At 44.7% G+C, this 12438-nt stretch overlaps 1 protein-coding gene across 1 annotated transcript in view; it reads right to left on the bottom strand.

The window, feature by feature from the left end:
• Window positions 1-11974, bottom strand: part of LOC124805665 (dipeptidase 1-like) — a 133042-nt gene extending 121068 nt beyond the window's left edge. Inside the window, exon 1 of the mRNA XM_047266234.1 lies at window positions 11829-11974. Within this exon, the coding sequence (XP_047122190.1) occupies window positions 11829-11974 (146 nt within the window). The remainder of the gene's footprint in view (window positions 1-11828) is intronic.
• Between the last annotated feature and the right edge of the window lie 464 nt (window positions 11975-12438).

The following is a 12438-nucleotide window of genomic DNA, read 5'->3' as shown; positions in this document are numbered from 1 at the left end:
TCGGCACCCTCCCTCCCTTCTCTTCTCTTCCCTTCTTTTTCCATCTCCCCGTCCCCTCCCTTCCCCCTCTTCCCCCGGGCTTCTTCTCCCCCTTCCTCCCTCCCCCCTATCTCCCCTGCCCGTGGCATCTCTGCTCTCCCCTCTCGCTCTCCCACTCCCCTTCCTCCTCCTCCTCCTCTCTTGGCCGGTCCCCGGACTCGCACACGCATAGTGAACATTTGCGCGCCGGAGATCGTCGCCTTCTGTGTCTCGTGTGTGTGACGTCGTGTAGTGTTTTTGGTGTCCGCCGTCCCACTCCTACGTTCACTTGCGCCGTCGGACTCATCAGTGTTTTGTGCGCCGTGCCAACGTGTTTTCAGTGTTGTTATCGTCACATGTGAACGACTCCGTGTTTTTTGTGTCTCTGTGACCTCTCTCTTTTGCCCGTCACTTTGTTCATTGTCATTCACCATTTTTTATACTCTTGTAAAACGCTATGGCTGAAGAGCGGCGTAGTGTGCCGCTGCCAGCCTACCTGAGTTGTACAGGTTTTAAAATAACAATAAAGTAAAAAAAAAATCGAGAGGAGTAGGCACTAAGTTTGGGGATTGACAGTAGAGTCGCGACAAGGGGTGGTCACGATATCCGAGCGGCCGAAGCCACGAGATGCGCAAGGATGGCCTGCGCAGAGCGAAGATACCGGAGTACTTCACTGCAGTCGGCTGGTTGGCAACATTCATGTCGGACGACCGCTCGTGACCTGGCTGCCCTCTTCTACCCGACTTTCATCGACACCACTCAGTAACCGCTGCGACGAACCGTGGATCCATGGAACTGCTTGCTGATAAAGGGAGGAACATTCTGTAATCCTCGTGATGGTTTGCGTCATTGTTTACATGTCTTCCTTGTTATTTTCTGGTTTGTATCCGACCCTCAGAGTTTAACTCGGTCGGGTCTTTGGTCGTAAATATAGGCAGTAGCGTTTTACTAGGACACTAGTTGTCGTTTGAAAATTTGTCCCGCTTTTGCATTGCCTTTCCTTTCTGGTTTGTACCCGATCATTAATGTTCCAATGAATCAGCTCCTGGTCGTAAATACAGCAGGAACAATTGTACTAAGGCACAGGTTGTCGTTAAACAAAGAGGATCCTTCTGGTTGGATCTGGATGTTAACCGTTCAGTTCTTTGATTGTAATTGCGTTTCTTAGTCATTAGTTATAATCTGAACAACCTGTTGTACTAAGCTGTTCGTTTCTGTGTGTGAAAGACCAGGTCATTATTAGTGTATTTTAGCTGGATATTGTCGTTCCGCCGAGTGAGTTCTCTTGTAATAAGTGTTAGCAAGTAATGTTTTAAGACGTTCCTTCAGAGCGGTCATAACTGAGACACAGTAACTTCGAAAATGTTAACAGCCAACTGTTACCAGTACTTTAGTCAAAATGCGATTGCCAAAAGGGACGGGTTGGGATCCAGTCGCACCTGGGTAGCCCACTGAAATGAAGTTGGTTGCTTTGAAGTAAGCCTTATTGTCATATTGTTTCTTATCTGCTTAACCTTTAAGTACAGTTGCGCATCTTAAACCGTACCTTTCGACATACAGCTTTCAAATTAAAAATTAAGTGACTTATTTTGAGTAATTGAATCACTCCTGTCATCAATGGTGCTTATATAGGTTTCATGTGTTGCAGAAGGGCATTTCATAAGAGAGACTATGTCCATCGCGGTAGTAAACACCATTTCACCTGGTAACGGATGGGCTGCAGGTCTGGCCCTTCCACGTTCTCCTTAATTCCAGAAAGTACCACGTCTCACTCAGTTTTCTTTAAGTACCATGTTAATGTCACATTCGAAATATTCTGAAAAGCTCAAAGTTAAACCACGACTTTACTCCCATGCCACTGCTGGAAAGGCTTCCTCCACGTCAGTTCAGTACACAGTTTTCTCCCTCTCCTATGCAACTGCAACCTGTGTCCTCAGTTATTTAATGGATGTATCCAAATCTCTGTCTTCCTCTATAGTTTCCATCCTCTAAGGCTCCCGCTAGTACCATGGAAGTATTCCCTACTGTCTTAACAGAAGGCCGGCCGCTGTGGAAGAGTGGTTCTAGGCGATTCAGTCCGGAACTGCGCGACTGCTACGGCCGCAGGTTCGAATCCTGCCTCGGGCACGGATGTGTGTGATGTCCTTAGGTTAGTTAGGTTTAAGTAGTTCTAAGTTCTAGGGGACTGATGACCTCAGATATTAAGTCCCATAGTGCTCAGACCCATTTTTGTCTTAACACATGTGCTATTATCTTTTTTTTTAGTGTTTTCCACGTATTACTTTCCTCGCGATGCTTCGGAGAATCTCCTTATTCCTTACTTTATCAGTCCACCCGATTTTCAATAGTCTTCTGCAGCGCAACATCTTAAATGATTCTATTGTCTTGTGGTTTCAAAAAAATGGTTCAAATGGCTCTGAGCACTATGGGACTTAACATCTGTGGTCAACAGTCCCCTAGAACTTAGAACTACTTAAACCTAACTAACCTAAGGACATAACACACATCCATGCCCGAAGCAGGATTCGAACCTGCCACCGTAGCGGTCACGCGGTTCCAGACTGAAGCGCCTAGAACCGCTCGGCCACACCGGCCGGCTGTTGTGGTTTCCCCACAGTCCATGTCTCACTAGGTCTTCATTACGATACTAGAGTCCCTGTACATTTTAGGTATCCACACTTCCTGTGTGTTTCAACTTGAGAACTTTGACGATCGCATATGTACCTTTGACAATTATAACGTGTCAGTTACTAAATGTGAAGTTATCACCAAGTGTGTACTATTGTAATTGTGGCAAGGCACAGTGCGTTTACACGGACTGCATTAAGGCAGCCTATTACGACAAATATATTTGTTCCTCATGTGGTTGGTTTATATTTGCCGGAAATATGTTTGATCCATTGATGTACACTGTGTAAGTGCGATTGATGTAAAATGACCTTTAATTCTTCCATTTTCTATGATTCTTGTATATATTCTATATTCGTCTTTTTCGTACTTTACAATTTCATGCTGCGAGGATGACTGTAATAATCGAAACCGGTAGGGAATAAACATACAGTTGTACAGCTAATGACACAAATACGCATTTTTCAAGTTGTCTAACATCTGTAGACAGCCACCAACGAAAAGACCATTCGCTAGGCTTTGAAGTTACGTTTGTGGCTTCCTCCACTCACCTCGGATCCGGCGATATTTCTTGTAAAGACACACTGAGCAGACTTGTTCCCTGCCATAGCGTCAATTGCATTGAAATTTTGGGGCAATGCTTTTAGTTTTGCAGTGTGAAACGTACATTTTCCTACGTCCGACATGCTCTTGAAATTCGTTTACAACTTTGTTGGAAAACAGTTTACTGTAGTCAAAATTTTTTATATCTAAGTTTCCATGTTTCTATTTCCAGCATACCTCTTAACTGTTTACTTAGGCACATTTTATACTCGTTCCCTTTCATGTAGTCCACGTTTCTGATTTAGATAAAATGTTACAGCTAAATGCAATTCATTTGTGCTCCAATTTTCGTAACGCTTTTCCGTTGGCATATTGTAATACAAAATAATTAATTGATAATGAGACGGTCCGAAGTCGATTGCAGAAAGTCTTGTTATCGGTTTCGATGAGGTCGTGGGCGTGTAGCGCCGAAGCTTAAGGGAAATAAGGGTGGACCAGTGGAGACAGCTGTGGACGGGCAAGTGAATGCGGTGGGTTATCACAGAGCGGATTGCAGTGCTTCGTCAAAGCTGAGTTTATGGCAGGCAGGAGGTGACCTGGTGGCAAAGTTTAGTATAAAACATGTTGTAAATAGCAGTGGCAGCGGAGCAATCTTGTGAACTGTTATTAAGACGTCGTGCACGGGCTTACTTAGAGAGTCGGTGCTCGGCGTGGCGGATGTTTATCGTTGCAGCGGGTTGAGTTGGCCGTTGTAACCGTACTGGGAGGCAGCATTTTTGTGGCTCGCCAAAGTGTAATACGATCAAAGCAAGCGGCTTTGGTTGCGGTCATATTGGGAAGGCGTTGATTGCTGATAGAAAGTTATTCTATGTGGCTGAACAGAATTGGGCTTTGCTTCGGCATGATGTGGGTGAGTCTGTTAAACTTGGTTCATTGCTTGTGCTATAATTGTTTAGCGTATTTTGCCCTGCTCCTTACAGCACATTGCATCCCGAATGAAATTTCTACTCTGCAACGGAGTTAGCGCTGACATGAAACTTTCTGGCAGATTAAAACTGTTTGCCGGACCAATGCTCGAACACGGGACATTTGTCTTTCGCGGGAAAGTGCCTTACCGTCTGAAGTACCCAAGTACGATTCACCATCCGTCCTCACAGCTTTACTCCCACCAGAACATCATCTCCTACCTTCCATATGTCACAGAATTTCTCTCGGCGATACTTGCAAGACTAACACTCTCAAAGAAAGGATATTTGCAGAGACATGGCTCAGCCACAGTCTGCGGAATGTTTCCAGAAAGAAATTTTCAATCTGCAGTGGATTGTGCGCTGATACGAAACTTCCTGGAAGATTGACACTATGCCAGACAGACTCGAACTCGGGACCTTTGGCTTTTGCGGGCGCTTGTCCGCGAAATGCCAACATCCTGATTTTGATTCCCTGTCCTGCAAACAGTTTTAATCTGCCAGAAAGTTTAGCGCTGAGCTTTATTAGCCTTATATGAATTTAGTATGTTAATGTGTTTATTCCTTTCCAAAAATTGTTTTCTTCATGTGTGTTTTTCCTTCTAAAGCTTTTGTGTGATTTACACTTCACCGATTTGTCTTGAGCGGGCAGAGTTTATAGAAATATACTTAAATTTGCAGTCATTGGCACATTAACCACAGCAATTGTTCGCTACTTGTCTGTTATTGGACAGCTATTTCTAGTGTGTTTTCTTTCTCATGTAATGTAACTACTGAGTAATTTCATGGCGCTGTTAGCTGACGCCGTGTATATTTTATTTAATGTTGGGCTTTCAAGGTTTTATTTACGAAAATATTTTATTAATTGTAGTTATTGTCATTGGGTTGCACAGTACCGTGCTCTGGACGGGTTGTGAGCTTGCGAAGTCATTATGTTACTTGTTACGTGTATGCTCGTTTCTCGTTTTAGAGCTCCCTGTACCAGTCTGTAATCAGAGGGTTCGTGATACAGCAGGCGGCCGCTGTTATCATAATGTGGGGCCCAGGAACGTGTTGTACCCATTTGTAACAGCCTTTGTAATTATCGATGTTTTTAGACTACATCTATTTATTTTGAAGTAAAAGATAATAGTCTTGTGAATTTAAAACTGTTGCCTCAGTATATGTTCATAAGCACTCTTGAGTTTGAAGTTAATTTTGTCTTTTCTCTTGCTTTCAGTTCATTCCTACATATTGCTTAGTCTCAAGGAAGTTTCACATTTTCATGTTTTATTGCATTAATGAAGGACAGGGCCAGTTCAATAACTTAAAATAAAGAGCGCATAACAACGTTCATATAATATCTCAACATTCTGTACTAATAATGGTAAATGTCGTATTAGAAGCTCTCTATACGAGCAAGTTTCTTAAACTGTACCGGTACAATATCGGAAACTCATACTGGGACATTTTAGGCAACGACGCCATTTCCTGTTAATCACTTGGCTACAGACGAAAGACTACGAATACAGATTACTGACCGTCTGAAAGCTAATGTTATTTCATGTACATCCATCCATAAAGCAAACATTATGTTGCCACTTAGCTTATAAGAGTAAGTCTCTTCCCCACATAAACAAAAGGTTAGATGAATACCACAAAAAAAATCTTCGCTATCTTTAGGTGAACAGTAGTTGAACACACACGACTGATTGCTGACAATATGGCCCCAAGAAGCTCGTAATTTACGCTTACCTAACTAAACGTTGGATTGTACTAGCGGTATGATTTTTATAGTAGTGGCATAAGTTAGAGGCCGGTGCAGTATAGACGTGACGGTTCATATCCTCCACCAGAAACAGCGGATTTGAATTTCCGCTCCGCGAGTCCAGCCAGGCACGCACGCGCTGCTTGAGCAATAAATACACAAGGCGGCCGAAAGTGCTGGGAGGGCGCCTCGAGGATTTTTTTGTTTCATCCCCCTCGCCCCCACGTGGGCTGCACAATTCTCCGTTCCTCAGCCAAGCGAATTAGAAAAATTGAGTAAATTAGAGTAAAAATCAGACTAACAGTTAAAAAAAGAAAATATGTACATTTTGAAAACGCATCGCAGGAGGAGTTCCGATAAAGCACTGAAGTACTTCACATTTACAGAAAGATAGGGAAATGAAAGCTAGGAGTTGAGGTGGATAGTGGGAGATAGTCGGTGGGAAAGACAGAGGGTGAGGAGAGGTGCAGTAGGAAAGGGATGGGGTGGATGGAAAAGGGAAAGAAGAGAGGAGCCCTAATGTAGAATGGGATAGGTGAGGAAGAGTTAAAAGGTAGTAGGAGCGATAAATATCGGGGTGAATCTCATTGTCTGGGAGAGGGAGTTGGTTGAAGTTCGTTAGTATAGAATATCGAGTGTGATTAAGTATAGGGATGGATCCCTCCACAATGTAAGGGAGACAATGGGTTGATTGGAATCTAGTTTGCGGACATCATAGGGGATGCGGAGGGGTTGTCAATTTGATGACATGGTAGAGGATGCAGGAGCTGTAAAGTAAACGAATGCGTAATGCGAGACGGAATGCATGGCTTTCGAGAGGGGGTGGTGAAGATCCATGCAACATTTTCATAGCAAGGGATAGGCCGTATCAGGATTTTGTAGGTGTGCAGAATAGTGGAGCGGTGTAACGTCCAAGTTCGGCCTGATAGTAGTTTTAGTCTATTGCGGGCCTTCTGTTGGATGGCTAGTAGGTGAGTCCAAGATATTTTAGTGTATAGGCGCTTCGCGGTTTGGACGAGCAGCACTGCACGCCCCGCGATTAACTTTTTCATTTCGCTCGAATGTGGATGACAGTGCGGCCATACCTGGCCATGCGTTTGGTTCTGCTGGCGAGTGGGGCGTTGTAACAAGTACACAGAGCACTTGTTATTGAGAAGGTACTACTATACCATGTATCAAGAGAGGGTTCTTCTTGCATAGTTTGGAAGCAGTTTCACTGTAACATTCTGAATTACGGATATTATATTCAGTAAGAAAGTGAATCTATTACTTTCCGTGTTACAAGATTTATGAGCAAGTGAAGATAGAGCATTTTGTGAGGCCGGTATTAGTGGCCGATATTTAGTGCTTAATTTAAGAAAGCTTTATTTGTTCCTTAAAGTGTCTGTTGATTTCGAATATCATCACTTGCTATGGCACATTGTTTCCTAAGTTCGTTTCTTATCAGGCTATGGTCAATTAATAATATTCTGTAATCCCAAACCTGGCTGAAGGTTACACACTCTTATTATGATTTATTCGTGCAAAACTATTTTTTTAATTGTTAGATACCTGTTTAAATGTCTGTATCAACTTTTAGGAGAGTTCTTTGATACCATTTTAATGACTCTGGCTTCCTGTTTTCTTAATTGCTAGCAAAGTAAAAGGTTAACATGGACGTCGCTTCTCCTGGTAGAGAAGTGTTACGTATTGTTTTAATAAAATAAAGATATGTTAAATTGTGATCAAACTGATATGCACACCTCTCGATACCAGTACCAACATTCGTACTGAGCCATGGCGACCTCTACTTTACTTATCTCTGGCGCCAGCCGTGTGTCATCTCTTCGTCTTAGCCGCGGCGTGATTGGCTGCGGGAAGTTTAAAAGAAGCGAGCTAAGGGCTGACAAGTCTGTTTCTAGCGACGTTGGAGGGAGTTACGAGCTCTTCTGGAAAGGGCAGTACTCTCCTGTAGTTGGGTTGGTACGCCAACGGCGATCGCAGCGAGCACTTAGCCCTGAAACAGTGCAGGGCCCCCGTTCGTTTCGTGTACGCCGGGGAGCGACACAGCTGAGTGGGTCGGTGTAGCGGATACGGGGTTAACAGTGTGCACAGTGGTAGACGTTGCTGATTGTGGGCGATTTAGGCTTGGGTGTGACTTGTCCTGTCCTGTGGCACCACGCAGTATCTCCAACCCTCGTGCTTCTGTTATCGACGACGTCCTTTCTAGATGGTGAGCTGTTTTAATTTCTATGCTCCGAAATACCAAGTTGTTGACGGTTATTTTTCATTAGGAAACCCTACCGAGTTGTGCTTGCACGGCGTTACTGATTTAGCAGTCCCCGTGTTCTGACCCTTCCATACTACTATTCATATTTAAATCAGTTTGTCGTAAATTGTGCCTCAAAGATGAGTTTCTACGGTTGTCCCAGTCCCGTACCATTTAAAATGTTTTAATAGGAAGCCAGTGAAAAACGCTAAGCACCTGTAGTTCTATTAGTGATTCTTAAACTACATTTGGCCTGGGAGGTGTCAATATAAACACTAAGTTCCAAATCTTGCTGCTGAACGTTACTGGTTTTCGGTGTTACTTAGTCAGCTAAGCCTCTTAATTGCCCATTACTTCCATAACTTGCGTTGCGTAACTAACACCTATGTGCATCAGTTTTATCTAAAGAGGAAAGGTAGAATCCGACTAATCATAATTTTTTCACCTCCTTTTCTGAAGGTTGTTTGGATGAGCCACAACCCGCCAGGGTAGCCGAGGGTGCTAACGCGCTGCTTCCTGGACTCTGCTAGGAGCGCCGGCCCCGGATCGAATCCGCCCGGCGGATCAACGACGAGGGCCGATGTGCCGGCCAGCCTGGATGTGGTTTTTAGGCGGTTTTCTACATCCCGCTAGGTGAATACCGGGCTGGTCCCCATGTTCCGCCTCAGTTACACGCCTCGAAGACATCTGCACACTTTCGCACTATTCCATGGATTACACGACGCACACAGTTGGGGTACACTCATTACGTCCCGGGGGGGTACGGGGTGGCGGCAGGAAGGGCATCCGGCCACCCCTTAAACATCATCATGCAAAATCCGATTAACGATGGCTGACCTTGCGTAACTGCAGGACAAGGCTCAAGCGATAGATAGTTCTGTATGAGCCACAAAACGAGCTGCGTTGGTATTTACCGAAATAATTGATTCCTCTTATCGGTTTATTCAGGTTTTGGTGCTGCGTAAAAGGCTAACGGCTTCACAAGAGTCACAATGGCTGGCTAAAAATTTTTTTGATTTTTTCCATATGTTGAAGAGTGAAACTTGTTTATATCGCTTCCTAGACAGCCTTAAATGCTGCCGCCTTTTAACGCAGTCAGTGGGGCCTACGCTCTCTCAGAGGTGCTCCCTAGTGCAACAACACTATGTTGATGAAACGTGATTTCTTTAAGAAAAATATTTTTAATTATAGATCATGCTCTATTAAGTAAGAAGTAGAGCCTGAGCCTGTCAGACAAACTAAAATTGCTTTTAGAAAATTTTGTTTTTGCTACTTTTCTGTTAGATAAGTTGGAATACATGGTGTGAAATTGTCAGGCTGAAAGTCCCCTTGACAACGGATTGATTGTATCCTTGTGATAATCTCTTTTATGGAATTGCACTTTGTTAAGGTGAAGTTTAAATCAGTTGAGGTATAATTTCACTAGCCGCGCCAATTATTTTCACGGTACAAGACAGATTTTCTTTGACATTCAGGCATTCGTATATAAATATTCTATCTTTCTTAAGAATTAAGGGTTTCAATTATAGTGTTATATTTCACGGGCTAATCGCATGTGGCTCCGAACTATAAATTCATTGTTTGTCAATTTTAGTTTTTCATTTCATTGTTACATTTTATTTAAATAAAGTTTACCGGCTAGGAACAGATTATTGCAGACTGAAAAAAAGGGTATAGTTACACTGATGAGCCAGAAGATCATGAACACCTACCAAATAGCCGGTATGTCCACCTCTGGCACGAATAACAGAGGAAGTGCGCTGCGGCATGAAATCAATGAGGCCTCCTTCGTAGGCCGCTTGAGGGAATTGGCACCACATCTGAGCACACACAAATCACCTAATTCCCGTAAATTCCGGAGCGAACGTCCATGTGCTTTGACGCCACGTTCATTCAGATCCCAGATGTATTCGATCGGATTCAATTGGGGGGCAGCACATCAGTTGGAACTCGGCGCTGTGTTTCTTGTAACATCGCACATTATCTTGTTGAAAAGGATTTCAACTACCTTTTACATGTTGGAGGTCATTAAACCGGCTGCGCACTGGAGTAACTGGGTGTAAATCAAACCTATTTAAATGGGGTTACAGTGATAGCGATAGGTGTGAATACGGAGCAGTACAGGACTTGGACCACCTATTGATTTGCCCAGATATGTCTATAACATGCACTAAAGATGATATTTTGAAAGTCAATGACAAAGCAAACTACGTTGCTAAGTACTGGGAAGGGAAGATATAATTGGTGCATCCGGATACGGAAGAAGAAGAAGAAGAAATCTTGTTGAAAAACGCCACTGCCGCCGGGAAACATGTCATGAAAGGGCGTACGTGGTTTGCAACCAGTGCACGGTACTCACTGGCCGTCATGGTGCTTTGCACGAACTCCAGCGGACCCATGGATGCCCATATGAATGTTCCCCAGAGCAATGAGCCGCTGCCGGCTTGTCTACGTCCCGCAGTGTAGGTGTCGAGGACCTGTTTCCCTGGAAGACGACGGATCGGCATGATGCATAAGGTAACGAGATTCATCAGACCGCGCAACGCTTTCCCACTGCGCCAGTGTCCAAAGCCTATAGTCAGGTGCTAGCTTCAGTCGTAGTTGCCGACATCGGGTGTTAACTTGGCACACGCATGGGTTGTCGGCTGCAAAGGCGGATCGTTAAGAGTGTTCAGAGTTGTGTGTGTTCAGACGCACTTGCACTCTGCCCAGCATTAAAGTCTGACGTTAGTTCCGTCACAGTTCACATCCCATCTTGTTTTACCACTCTGCCCATTCTACGACGTCCGACATCTATAGAGAGGGGTGGCCACCCATCACCATGATGACTGAACGTGGTTTCACCACGTGTTGAAGACATTCGCTATAGCACTCCTCGAACACCCGACAAGTCGCATAGCTTCCGAAATGCTCGTGCCGAGCGTCCAGGCCATCACAGTCTGCCCTCGGTCAAACTCACGTAAACGTTCAGAAAATACCAGACATCTTTTTCTCATTACTTCTGACATGTTTTCTTGGTTTTGATAAATTTCATCATTACTACATAAGTCTCTATTTTTCATAGTTTTTCGTGAGCCGAATACTTTCAAAATTATTTGGCTTCCTATTTTTTCTAATTTATAGCGTAATGCTAGACACGTGTATCTACACATTCTGGCTTCACTATAGCCTACGATGTCCAATATCAGTAATTAGTTATGGCCGCCCAACCTCACTACGTCTGTACATGGTTTCGTGACATGTTGAAGAAACTCACCTCAGCTCTCCTCAAAGGCCCATGAAGTAGTGCAGTTTACGAAATGCTCATGCCAAGCCTCCAAGTCATCACTGAGATACATCGAGCACCTTTTCTATTCTACTCAGGGACAGAACGCTCACTGGTACTAGATGCACCACGCTAGAGTCTGACAACCAGTCTTTCCTCGCAAGGTGACGATGCTATCACCTGGACAGGTTTATATCGATAGTAGCACGGAGGTATTAATGTTCTGGCTGATCGTTGTACGTTGTATCCTTAAATGGGTCTGGTCTTCCTGCTCCCGCAGCCCTGTGCTCTCCTATGATTTACAATCGTTACAACAGGCAACTCTCACCTATACCTTCATTTGCCCCCCCTCCCCTCCTCAGTGCACAGCGCGCGACAGTTGGCATAAAAAGAGAGGACGACGTCGGAGCTCACCCGTCGACGAGCGGCGAGTCGGTGAGGAGGCGTCGCACAGCGTCGAGGCGGGCGTCGAGCCGCAGCGCCAGCGTCACCAGGCACAGCGGCGCCGACGCCACCCCCAGCCACAGCAGCAGCGGCGGCCACGGCGGCCGGCGTCGCATCGCGCCCCGCCTGTAAGCGCCACGCTCTGTACACATCACAACAGCAGCACCGCCACCTACATCTGACACCTAAGAACGACGGTCACTCCAAAAGAAATGCATACTATTTTTGTAAAAATAGTTTTTATCCTACATGTGTAAAAGTTTTACAGTGTGTAGATACATCCTTCCCGCTTGTTTTCAAACTTAGTTCAACCTGTTGCCATGGGTGGTGCCGTCACAGCATGTCTTCAAGATGGCTGCTACACTTGATGTTCGTCAGAAGCTATGTGCTGTCATAGAATTCCTGTGCTGTGAAATAGAGACAGTGGGAAACATCCACAAGAGGTTGAAAAAGGTGTATGGAGATGCTGCTGTCGATCGCAGTACAGTTAGTCGGTGGGCAAGCAGGTTACGTGATGAAAGCGGGCACGGCAACATTGAGGATTGTCCTTGCAGCGGCAGGCCTCGTACTGCACATACTC

Source organism: Schistocerca piceifrons, chromosome 7 (genome assembly GCF_021461385.2).
Source record: "Schistocerca piceifrons isolate TAMUIC-IGC-003096 chromosome 7, iqSchPice1.1, whole genome shotgun sequence".
NCBI classification, from domain to species: domain Eukaryota; kingdom Metazoa; phylum Arthropoda; class Insecta; order Orthoptera; family Acrididae; genus Schistocerca; species Schistocerca piceifrons.
The sequence above is the reverse complement of the archived record's forward strand: the minus strand, read 5'-3'. Positions and strand labels throughout refer to the sequence as shown.